The 13,246-nt window shown below is 39.8% G+C and overlaps 1 protein-coding gene across 8 annotated transcripts in view; it reads left to right on the forward strand.

Moving 5' to 3' along the window:
* The window catches only part of TSNARE1 (t-SNARE domain containing 1), an 843,012-nt gene that overhangs the window by 110,849 nt on the left and 718,917 nt on the right, over positions 1-13,246 (forward strand). For 7 of the 8 annotated variants that reach the window (XM_033933058.1, XM_033933059.1, XM_033933061.1 and 4 more), the window contains one exon: positions 11,752-11,867. In XM_033933058.1, coding sequence (XP_033788949.1) covers positions 11,783-11,867 — 85 coding nt within the window. In that variant the 5' untranslated portion in view covers positions 11,752-11,782. Of the gene's footprint in view, positions 1-5,030; positions 5,157-11,751; positions 11,868-13,246 lie in introns of those variants that run through there. The other variant, XM_033933060.1, reaches the window with a different exon arrangement.

Below are 13,246 nucleotides of genomic sequence, written 5' to 3' on the forward strand. Positions count from 1 at the left end.
GGGGACGGGAAAGGTGATGAATTTTGTCACCGTGTCATTCTCTACTCAGAAGCAAAGGACCCCATAGATTGCTTTTCTTCTGCCTGAGATAACAAACATGACTTACAACCAATGAATACCAAACACTATGGGAAGAAATGATAAAGTCCACCCCCTTCCTGCTCTGTGCACGCATACAAGCAGCCAGATATCAACTCCCACGCAAGACCACCCACAAGTGAACTCCCACACAAGACTTCAGTCCCCCATACCGCCAGCGCCACTCTTCATTCTGCATTAAAAAAAATATATGTATATCTGCCAACGAACAGCTTTCCTTCACTGAAGCCAGAAATGAGAAAACAAAGTAAACGCAGGCATCAACAGCATAGTTGCAAAAAGTAAAATGTCAGTAGCAAGTCAGGTTAATAAAGTCCAGTTACTGTCCTTTTGTTTCCTCTAAATTTGTGGATTATTTGACTGTCAGACTCCAGATATTTTTGCCAAGGAAGCTGATGGCGATTTGAGTCTTTTTTTTGTGTGTGGGGGGCTTTTTTTTTTTTAATTTTTTTTTTACACACACTCATGGTCTGTAGATTAGTTCAGTGGTGCCGCATATTATGGCTGAGATATTCAAGGCAACAATTTTGTTTTATAAGAACCTGCACTCAGATTTTTACATTCAATTATTAGTCTAGCAGATATTATTACATTACATTACATGACGGATTTCTATTCCGCCTATACCTTGCAGTTCAAGGCGGATTACAAAAGATTTGACTGGACATTTTCCAGTGAAGATACAATATTTTTTTTTTTTTTTTTAACAGAGGAGAGATAGCTTGATAGAATCTTAGGGGAACTTACGGGTTGGATAGTAAACTGACAGTGCCGAACTGTGTGATATAAACAAATAGAATACAGTTAGAGTGGGTAAGATAACAAATTTATTTTAGGGGTCTGTTTTCTTGGAAGGTGTTTTTTTTGGGGGGGGGTTATTTGGGGGAGAATTATCTGGAGGTAGGTGAAGAGGGGTTAAGATATTTGGATGAATTTTTTGAAAAGCAGGGTTTTGATTTCTTTTCGGAATGTTTTGAGGTCGTCCGTTGTTGTCAGCCGGTTGGAGATGGAATGGTTGAGTTTTGCTGCTTGTGTTGCCAGAAGGTTGTCAAACATTTTCTTGCGCTGTGTGCCTTTGAGTGGGGGGAAGGCAAAAGGGTTCGGGGTTCTTCTGTGTCTTGAGGTGGAGATCTGGCTTAAGCGGTTGTTTAGGTAGGAGGGGGAAGAGCCGTGTAACGCTTTGAATAATAGGCAGTGGAATTTGAATTGAATTCGTGAATAATTGAATTATTCTATGAGTATGAATCAGTGGATGATTTTATTATATAATAACAATAATAACAGTTTATATACCGCAGGACCGTGAAGTTCTATGCGGTTTACAATGATTAAAAGATGCTACAGATTGAGTAGAATTAACAAAGTTAATAGCTAGTGATAAATAGCTCTAGAGATCAGTTATTGTGGACTAAGATTATACAGGTCAGTTGCCTAAATACTTCAGGAACAGACATGTTTTTAGGTGTTTCCTAAATTCCCCATAAGTAGTAGGCGTAAGCAGTTGTTCAAGGTCTTTACCCCATAATGCTGCCTGATGTGAGAAAAGATATTGATGATGTCTTTTAAATTTACATCCACTAACCGGTGTAGAAACGAAATTCAAGTGTGAGCTTCTCTTATGTCTGTTGGTTGTGAAAGAGAAAAGGTCAGTTATATTTAGGGGCTAATCCAAATAGTACCTTAAAGCAAAAACATCCAAACTTGAACTTCACACATGCCTCCATCGGTAGCCAATGAAGAAGTCGGTAGGAAGGTGTTACATGATCGAACTTCTTCAACCCAAAAATTTGCCTGACTGCCACAAAGTTAATAGCTAGTGATAAATAGCTCTAGAGATCAGTTATTGTGGACTAAGATTATACAGGTCAGTTGCCTAAATACTTCAGGAACAGACATGTTTTTAGGTGTTTCCTAAATTCCCCATAAGTAGTAGGCGTAAGCAGTTGTTCAAGGTCTTTACCCCATAATGCTGCCTGATGTGAGAAAAGATATTGATGATGTCTTTTAAATTTACATCCACTAACCGGTGTAGAAACGAAATTCAAGTGTGAGCTTCTCTTATGTCTGTTGGTTGTGAAAGAGAAAAGGTCAGTTATATTTAGGGGCTAATCCAAATAGTACCTTAAAGCAAAAACATCCAAACTTGAACTTCACACATGCCTCCATCGGTAGCCAATGAAGAAGTCGGTAGGAAGGTGTTACATGATCGAACTTCTTCAACCCAAAAATTTGCCTGACTGCCACATTTTGTACCAGTTGTAATCTCCGCATATTCTTCTGGGAAATTGCCAGATAGGCTATATTGTAATAGTCAAATTGGCTTAGTATAAGGGATTATACCAGAATTCTAAATGATGAAGCATCAAAATATGCTCTAATGGACCGAACCTTCCAGAGAGTGAAAAAACCCTTTCTAACCAAAGCGTTCACCTGGTAACATAGTAACATAGTAACATAGTAGATGACGGCAGATAAAGACCCGAATGGTCCATCCAGTCTGCCCAACCTGATTCAATTTAAATTTTTTTTTTTTTTTTTTTTTTTCTTCTTAGCTATTTCTGGGCGAGAATCCAAAGCTTTACCCAGTACTGTGCTTGAGTTCCAACTGCCAAAATCTCTGTTAAGACTTACTCCAGCCCATCTACACCCTCCCAGCCATTGAATCCCTCCCCAGCCCATCCTCCACCAAACGACCATATACAGACACAGACCGTGCAAGTCTGCCCAGTAACTGGCCTAGTTCAATATTTAATATTATTTTCTGATTCTAAATCTTCTGTGTTCATCCCACGCTTCTTTGAACTCAGTCACAGTTTTACTCTCCACCACCTCTCGGGAGCGCATTCCAGGCATCCACCACCCTCTCCGTAAAGTAGAATTTCCTAACATTGCCCCTGAATCTACCACCCCTCAACCTCAAATTATGTCCTCTGGTTTTACCATTTTCCTTTCTCTGGAAAAGATTTTGTTCTACGTTAATACCCTTTAAGTATTTGAACGTCTGAATCATATCTCCCCTGTCTCTCCTTTCCTCTAGGGTATACATATTCAGGTCTTCCAGTCTCTCCTCATACGTCTTCTGGCGCAAGCCTCCTATCATTTTCGTCGCCCTCCTCTGGACCGCCTCAAGTCTTCTTATGTCTTTCGCCAGATACGGTCTCCAAAATTGAACACAATACTCCAAGTGGGGCCTCACCAATGACCTGTACAGGGGCATCAACACCTTCTTCCTTCTACTGACTACGCCTCTCTTTATACAGCCCAGAATCCTTCTGGCAGCAGCCACTGCCTTATCACACTGTTTTTTCGCCTTTAGATCTTCGGACACTATCACCCCAAGGTCCCTCTCTCCGTCCGTGCATATCAGCTTCTCTCCTCCCAGCATATACGGTTCCTTCCTATTATTAATCTTTCATGGTTAGGCTCTGGTCCAATTTACACCCAATACCATCATAGTAGACTGAATAGGATAACTGAGTTTATTGATGCACAGATAATGGTAGATAATCAAATAGGCTAAAAAAAAACAAAAAACCTTAGAAAATGCCAATAAGGTAATAACAAAAGACAAAATAATTGGCAAAAAAACCTATTTCACTACTGCTAGGAAAACATAGTGGCAGATAATAATCAAACCACCATTGATTTTGCAAACCTCACTGGTAAGAACATAAGAATAGCCTTACTGGGTCAGACCAATGGTCCATCAAGCCCAGTAGCCCATTCTCACGGTGGCCAATCCAAGTCACTAGTATCTGGCCAAAACCCAAGGTGTAGCAACATTCCATGCTACCGATCCAGGGCAAGCAGTGGCTTCCCCTTGTCTTTCTCAATAACAGACTATGGACTTTTCCTCCAGGAACTTGTCCAAACCTTTCTTAAAACCAGCTACGCTATCTGCTCTTACCACATCCTCTGGCAACGCGTTCCAGAGCTTAACTTATCTCTGAGTGAAAGAAAATTTCCTCCTATTGGTTTTAAAAGTATTTCCCTTTAACTTCATCGCGTGTTCCCTAGTCTTTGTCATTTTTGACGGAGTGAAAAATTGATCCACTTGTACCCATTCTACTCCACTCAGGATTTTGTAGACTTCAATCCTATCTCCCCTCAGCCGTCTATTTTCCAAGCTGAAGAGCCCTAACCGTTGTAGTCTTTCCTCATACGAGAGGAGTTCCATCCCCTTTACCATCTTGGTCGCTCTTCTTTGAACCTTTTCTAGCGCCACTATAACTTTCTTGAGATACGGAGACAAGAATTGAACGCAATACTCCAGCATCCTATTTGCTTTTTTGGCCGCCGCTGCACATTGAGTGGAAGATTTCATTGTACAGTGCTCCCTCGCGAATTTGCGGTCAGCGGTTCGTGGTCCTGGTCATTCGTGTTATTTTCCGACTACAAATGGCCATGCAGGAAAGGTCAGCCGGAGCGGTGGCGAGTGAAGGAAATCACTTGCTGTATGCTCCGACCGCCTGCCTCTTCCTGTACTAAAGTTGGGCCTTTCCAATCAGGAGCTGTGTGTCAAAGCAACTCCTGATTGGTGAGGCCCAACTAATACAAAGTGCCATAAAGTATACAAACATACTACACGGCTAATTTAATAGTGAAGGTTAGCTGAAGATTTTGTACGGTAAAAATGTGAAAGTGCCCTAGATGAAAAACCTAATTTTTTTTTTTTTAATAAGGAATTCATTAAGCAATATATTTATTTTTTTTATTCATTCATTCAATTTTCTATACCGTTCTCCCAATCTCATGCCTTCATTTCTATCCAGTGACACATTGAGATGCGGGCAAAATCACTTGAGTGGTTTTGTGTAACTCCTGATATTGTTGCTGTTTTTTTTTTATTTTTACATGTTTTCAATTACATACGGTGTGAGAAACAAACTCGCATACTTTCAAGCGGAGGTAACAAAATTGTTATTCACACAGGAAAGAAATTAAAAACTCCGGTGATGTGTGAATTCACTAAAGAGGAGTACTTGGATTGCCGCGTTGACAGTCAAAGAGTCACCGGAAAAAGAATCCCGTGGTCTTCCAAATTAGTTTGAAATGAGGTAAAAAAAAAAAAAAAAAAATCAAAGCCATGTAACAATTTTGCATTGGAGCCAAAAGAAAGCCCAAAGAAACAGATGTGACACCTGTGTTATTTGTCAGACATATGAGTATCCAAGTTATGGAAGATTTTCTTGGCCTGTTAGTACAAAAAATTACTAGTCTATAGGTGAAGCAGTGATGTCACCAGAGTTGATGTGAACTCATATGACCTTGAACTGCAGGCTTTTGTTTGACATCTTTACAGGGCTGCTGTTTTGGCAATGACGCAAAGTTCTTTGAAATGAAAATTACTATGGCATGGGCAAATAACAGCTCACTGTTCCAGAGTTCATAAATTGCAAAGCATATTTGTAAAAAAAAAAATAATAATAAATCAGTTAAACAAGAGGAAATCGATTTATATAATGCTAGAGTCCTGGTGCATACATTAAAACATTTAGGAAGTTTATGTTTAAAATTTTTGCAATGCACTGTTAATATTTGAAAATTAATAAAGATTTTAAAAAAGAAAAAGAAAACATTTAGGAAGTACAGTATATATGGAAGCAACTGTCATGAATTGGTGCTGGGGGTACAAGTTTTGCTTATCCTTCCTACCACCCTATTTCTCCCTTAATAAATGCCGGAAGGGTGGGTGGGAGGGTGCGGGAGGGGGTGTTATGTACTTATGATGTCATTTGATGGTAATGAGTGCTGTTTATTGTATGAATTGTTTGTTAACCTGTTGTACTCTATGCTGATTTTTAAAAATGAGTAAAGATTTATTAAAAAAAAAAAAAAAGACGTATGAATCATTTACTACTATACACAGTATTGAATCATCTTAAGATCTTTGAAACTAAATTTTTAAACGAAAGCCCTTTGTCTTCTGTTAAGCTCTGTAGAATTTTACAGATTTGGCTAATTTTCTGTGCAGAATTTTGATTTTTTTTTTTTTTTTGCGCAGAATTCCGCCAGGAGTAATCAGTACATAAACAAGTTTCCACACGCTGCTTTCACCGCATTCTCTTGCAACAAATTCCAGAATTTAATTACATACTGAGCGAAGAAATATTTTCTCCGGTTTGTTTTAAATCTTAGAAGCCTCATCATATGATTAGATCTGAAAGCAGGGATCGGTGTGCTTTGATAGGCAAGCTTAGAGAAAGATCCTGGCCCTGTCACCGAGAAGTGCACGACAAAAGCAGGCAGTGGGGCAGGAAGCTGTGTGACGGGAGGGAAATTCAGTTCGATAACAGCAAGCGATAGACTGCGGCCAGGCAGTTCATCCTTTACCATTACCAGTTAGACTTTAGGTATAGGAGGGGAAAAAAAAACCCCAACCTCTAAGGAGTTCTGCCACATTTCACAGACCAAAACAACTCCGGTGGAGAGAGTCAAAGCCCAGTGCCTTGTAATTGTAACCTTCAGGCAAGACGGATGACATTGAATTCCAGCACAATGGTGGTGGTTTTTTTTTTTTCCTTGGTTGTTACCATGACAACTACTAATTTTATATCACAGTGCAGAAAGGACCATTAGAATTCCAGGAGGGGAAAAACACAAGGCTGATTGCAGATGTTAGGCCATTAATAATTACCTGCTTACATTGATTGCCAGGATACCTTTGTACAAGTCATGTTTTCATAGGAGAGTTTATTTTTATTTATTTTTATTATTTTTGTCTTGCATTGTTTGAATATATATTTGGTCTTATTTACAAGGCTATTTACATTGTCTCTTGTTTTGCCTTTGGATCATAGAATTATATATTCAAGGTGGATTACAGCAGAATATTTAAGAATCCTGGTATAAATGAACACTGCAATCATTTACTAGGAAGATGCTGGTTTTCTTGGCAGGATGTGACAGCTCTTTATTGGCCAGTGTAAAATTTAACCAACACTGTCCTCATCTCTTTTTAACTGAGAAGGAGCAAGATTCTCAAAACTTTAACGCGGTTGCTAAGCCGTTTTCCGGAGGTTTAGCCTTTTAGCGGCGGATTATCAAAACGGATTATCTCTGTCTTTAGAAAGGTTTCTAGCAGTCTCCGACAATGGCACGCAAATGGGCTCTTTAACCTTGAAACGAGCCCTCCGGTGGATTCTTAAAAGTCGCCGAGGCATTTTCGAAGTGCGGCGTCGGCTTTTGGCGACCAAAAGCAGCGACTGGTCCGGGGGTGCCGTTACAGTGCCAGCACTTGTGTTTTGACTGTGGCTAATGAAGAAAAAAAAAGTGTATCTATATATTTTATAAGTGGTGGGTAGTAAAATCACGCTTCTTTTGAGTTTATGGGGGCAACAGGCATGTTTCATGTGCGCTTGTTAAAAGCCTGTATACTGAAAAGAGACTGGATGAGTGCAGATGGTCTATACCAAACATCAAAATTGCCTGTCTGTAAATTTTTATATTGGATAAAAGGAAAGTTATTATGGTAATTGGTAAGCACATGCAAACAAGGACAGGATGCAGAAAGGAGAAGAACCATACCTGGCTAACAGAATTGTCAACTTGGACCACTCTTTGTGCAGAGAATAATGGAAGCAGAGGCCTTATGTCTAGTGTAATGACAAAACCCAGTAGTCCATACAGAAGCACTGAGATAGAAATGGTTTAATACTACATTTGCGCTCGGTGTTTTTGGGATTGCAAGCTTTGCATTATGAATGCTGTAGACCAGGGGTAGGGAACTCCGGTCCTCGAGAGCCGTATTCCAGTCAGGTTTTCAGGATTTCCCCAATGAATATGCATGAGATCTATTTGCATGCACTGCTATCAATGCATATCCATTGGGGAAATCCTGAAAACCCGAATGGAATACGGCTCTCGAGGACGGGAGTTCCCTACCCCTGCTGTAGACCCTGTTCCATTAAAAATAAATAACCATGAAACTGGAAGAATAGGTCTCTAAGTAAGCCTGACAAAAATAGCTATTCCAAAATCGATCTGCAAGGTTAATGTGTGTTCTTTTGTCAGCTGGTTCGTTAAAGGTGGCACAGAGTGTAATTTTTTTTTTCTTTTAAGTGCTGACTGTGAATTCAGCAATGCTAAGTACAACGGTGCTAGAGTAGAAAGATGTACCAGGTGTATTTACGAGTATTATATTGCTGAAAACAGAGCAAAATGCCTCATAAAAATTCCTTTTAAAATTGCAGTCTTAATTAGAAAAGGATTCACCATGACTTGGTTAGATCTGGGTCATTGCGCAGTCCTTGTTCTGCCCTCCATAGCCTTCCACTAGTTTAAGGTGTGTTTAATATATTCCTTCTCTCCACAGGACTTTATGCTGCAGTTAGTGTGTGAGCAAGGCATTGTGGGTAATGTAGTTTCATACATACTGCAGCCACTCCTGCTTACCTGTATAAGCTTTGTTCTAGTGGTCTTTCTCCTATGACCCCCCTCACTTTTCCTCTCATCTAAGCTTGGGTCTTTTATCTCACTGCAGTACTTCCTAGTCATCTCTACAACCTTTGCACTGATGAGTCTGCAAAGGTATGACCTCGCTCTGTTACCTTTTGCCAAGCTGTTTTCAAGGCCTTTTATGAAATTGGCCTTGGTACATACATATAATCGGTGCCACATTTTCAGCACATATACTTACTGAAAATGTGTGATGGTGTTCCTTGGTCTTAGTTTGGACAGAGCATACACAATACTCGTACATAAACATTAATACCTGCTTTGGAGCAGCTATAAATGTTGCCATTAATGGAGCTTGTTCCGGTGGCCACAAAGGCGCTGATGTTGCCTTTAGAAAATAGACTTAAATTGGCACCTTTTTTGACTTCTCATATTGAAGCCCTGTTATAAGATCTAGAGATGGGAATAACTAGTGAGACAATTAAACTTGCTGATAACACAGTTGTTCAAAGTTGATAAATCGCAAGAAGATTGTGAAAAATTGGAAGAGGACCTTGTGGCACTTGAAGACTGGGCATCAAAATGACAGATGACGTTTAATGTGAGCAAGTGTAAAGTGATGAATATGGGAAAGAGGAACCCGAACTATAGCTATGTGATTCTGGGTTCTGTGTTAGGAGTCACTGCCCAGGAAAAGGATCTAGGTGTCCAACCTTTTGGCTTCGCTGGGCTGCATTGGCTGAAAAAAATGTTTCTGGGGCCACACAAACATGCAAACACTGCAGCAAGACAGAGGAGGGAGCCGGCAAGATGGTAAACATCCGGGGGCAGCAGAGGAAAACACTTCATCGCCCTTGACCGGGGCCGCACAAAATACTTCACTGGGCCGCATGCGTCCCTCGGGCCACAGGTTGGATACACCTGGTTTAGGATATGTTGAAACCCTCAGCTCCATGTGCTGCAGTGGAGGCTAAGAAAGCAAATAAGAGAATTAGGAATTATCAGGAAAGGAATAGAAAAAAGATGAAAATGTTCTTGTATCACTTGAATTACTCTATGGTATGGCCGAACCTTGAATACTGTGTGCAATTCAGGTCCCCATATCTCAAAAAACAAATACAGTACTCCCCCGGAATTCGTGGGGGTCCCATTCCAGGAACCCCCGCAAATTTTGAAAAACCGCAAATACGTTTTTTAGGCAGGGGAGACAGGAGAGGGCAGCTGGAGAGGCAAGAGAGGGCAGCTGGAGTGCCGGCGAGTGAAGGAAATCACTCTCTGTTTGCTTTGACATGCAGCTCCTGATTGGTAAGGCCCGACTTTAGTACAGGAAGAGGCGATCGGAGCATACCGCGAGTGATTTCCTTCACTTGCCGCCGCTCCGGCTGCCCTCTCCAGCTGCCCTCTCATGCCCAGTCATTCGTGGTTGGAAAATACCGTGAATGACCGGGACCGCGAACCGCCGACCACAAATTTGCGTGGGAACACTGTAGTGGAATTAGAAAAGGTACAGGGTAGGACAACAAAAAATGATAATAGAGATGGGATGGCTTCCCTATGGGAAGAGGCTAAAACAGCTAGGGCCCTTCAGCTCGGAGAAGAGGTGATATTAGGGGTGATATGAGAGAGGTCTATAAAATCTGAGTAGAGTGTAACAAGTAGATGTGAGTCGCTTGTTTTCTCTTTCCAAAAATACTAGGACTAGGGAGCATGCAATGAAGCTACTACCTAGTAGATTTAAAACAAACCACAGAAAATATTACTTCACACAACGTGTAATTAAACTCTGGAATTTGTTGATGAAAAATTGAAATAAGATTTTATAGTTCAAAGTTTCCAGAAAACAAAGAAACTTTTTTTAACCAAAATGTCAGTTTGAGTCTCAAAAGTCAAAGATTGATCTAGAATAATTCCTAATTAATTTAATAGTTGGATTAATAGCGCAATCAATTCTATTTAATTTTATTGAGGTCTACTTGATTTTATTTGTCAAGCTCGCCAGGAAGATTTTCGTTTTATCAGCATTTAATTTGAATCTGAGATCATTTGCCCATTGTTCTACCAATTTCACCCACACGTTGGGTAAAGAAGAACTTCCTAGATTCAAAACGAATGCTAGGAAGTTCTTCTTTACCCAACGTGTGGTGGACACCTGGAATGCGCTTCCAGAGAGCGTAATAGGGCAGAGAACGGTTCTGTGGTTCAAGAAAGGATTGGACAGTTTCCTGCTGGAAAAGGGGATAGAGGGGTATAGATAGAGGATTACTGCACAGGTCCTGGATCTGTTGGGGCGCCGCGTGAGCGGTCTTCTGGGCACGATAGACCTCAGGTCTGACCCAGCAGAGGCATTGCTTATGTTCTTATGTTAATACAGTTGATATAAGATATTGAATATTCAATGATAAGGAAATAATAGGAATTAATATACTGTAGTTATGTCATCTGCATAACTATATATAACAGCTAATAGTGAAGTATGTTAAAACCAAGTAAGTAAAAACTCACCATGCAGTGCAAAAGGAATCCATACAGGCAGTAGAATCTGCGTAGCAAAGTAGCCTCTAAGTTTATGGTTCAAGTTTCAAGTTTATTCGTGGCTTGATATACCGACCATCACAAGTATCTGGGCGGTTTACAATATTAAAAATTAAAAAGGTCTAATAACATTTCTGATACTTTTAAGCCCTTTCTTTCATGGGGTCAAAGTTCATTCAATAAAATGACTAGAAAAAAGGAGAAAATGGATACATTCAAATACTTGAAGAGTTTGAGTTGCACATAGAAAGCAAGTTTTGTTTTATAGGAAAGAACGCTCTCTGACAGTGCTTCCCAGATCTGCCCCGGGGAACTGCAGTCACTTGGGTTTTCAGGAAATCCACAATGAATATGGACGTGATATATTTGCATGCAGTGACTCCATTGCAATCTGTCTGCCTAAGGGTCCTCGAGCCTTAGCCGGTCAGATTGTAAACAACTGTTCTGGAACAAGTCATGGTATGAAGCTACATCTAGAAGGATAGACTCGGGAGCAGCATAAAAAATATGTATTCACAGAAAACAGAGCTGATGAACGGCTATTTGGTGCTCTAGGCCCAGCTTTCGCATTGTGAATTGTAGAACAGTAGGAGAGCATTTACCAGCTCCTTAAGTAAAATGTGCTACGATATTTGCCAGTGATAGATATCTTACGTAAAGTGAAACTTTGGGATTTGAGAGCAACACTTGACTAACTGATTACATCTTTTTCTTCCTTTTCAGACTCAAAAGTTGAACAGCCACTCTTTAAAAAATGTCTTATGGATCCCTTGATGGGAGCAGGTTTGGAAGCAGACTTTCTTTTGGTGGATCTTCGTGGTCGGGGTACCAGCCTCTAGGTAATATCTTGTCAAACAATTTGACTGTGTTAAGGGTTTGACCAACAGAACTGATAACAAGATTTGTCAAAGATGGCATTTTATCCATTCCGCTTCAGTTCCCAGGCCATAGGCAGATCTGATTTCCAGATGCTTAATATATTCAGATTTGGAGGATATTAAACCAATGCATGCATAAGTGATGAAAGTTAAATGAAGTTATATGTTCATCAGTAGCCAGCTAATCTGTAACTTCATTATCCAAAAGTTTTCAAATTTTATATGATTATAAGGATTTGATGCTCTGATAAATAGCACTATAAGAAAGACAGGGTTTGGGGTGGAGTGAGGAAAGGCTGGAAAATTATCTGGACAGCAGAGATAGTTGAATGGATGGCACCAGCATGGTGATGCCATTTTATTTACTATATTTCCAGTGTTGCTGAACATTCATATTAATCTTAAACACCTGCACTTAATACACCAGCTAAATATTGATGCAACTATGTATGTGAAAATCAGGCCTATTTGGGACCCCCAAGGACCATAGTTGAAAACTCCTGCCAATTAGATGAATCTCTTAAACCAGTGTCTCTCAAACTTTTTTAACCCTGGCACACTAAACAGAGCAAATGTTTTTTGTGGCACATTATAATTGAAATTATAAAATTGCAAAACCCTCAAATAATTACATCTGAGTGTGATTTATTTAAAGTTCTTTAAGCTATGTAATTGTAACAATGGTGAAACTAAAGTAGATAGACTTGCTAATCAATGTGATGGATGTGCTTGTTTTTGAGTGCAAATTAATTGAAAATGCAGCTCAATAGTTGACAAGCAAACATGCATTTCGTCATCCACCATCTGCAATCATTCTCTTTTTTTTTAGTTAATTTCTGTCAGAGCTGAAAATCCAAGTTTGCAAAGATAAGAAGAGCCAAATGGTAACAAAGCCTTGATTGTCTTGTTGCTCAAGTTAGAATAACTGCTGCATAAAAAATAAAACTAAAATTTACTTGCCATTAGTTTTCACGATAACATCAAAGAATGATGCTTGTCTGTATGGTTGTATCCTTACGCACACAGATGCTCATAACATTGACAGACTCTTGCGTATGCGACATACTTGCCATCTATTCTAGTGTACACTTATGAAGGGAATTTTTTAAAATAAAGTAAAATTTTGGAATCTCTCGTGACACACCCAGAATTTCTTTGGGGCACACCACTGTGCCTTGTCACACAATTTGAGAGACACTGTTTTAAACTAAGGAAAAAGCACATAAAGGATCCTTTGCCCACTTCTTTCCAAAGCTATGGGAACCTATAATCCCAGCACTTTAGATCATTGGAAGGCCTAATAAACTTCAGGAAAGTGGTGAAAACCTACGTCTTTGGAT

The sequence above is a fragment of the Geotrypetes seraphini genome, chromosome 2 (assembly GCF_902459505.1).
Source record: "Geotrypetes seraphini chromosome 2, aGeoSer1.1, whole genome shotgun sequence".
NCBI classification, from domain to species: Eukaryota; Metazoa; Chordata; class Amphibia; order Gymnophiona; family Dermophiidae; genus Geotrypetes; species Geotrypetes seraphini.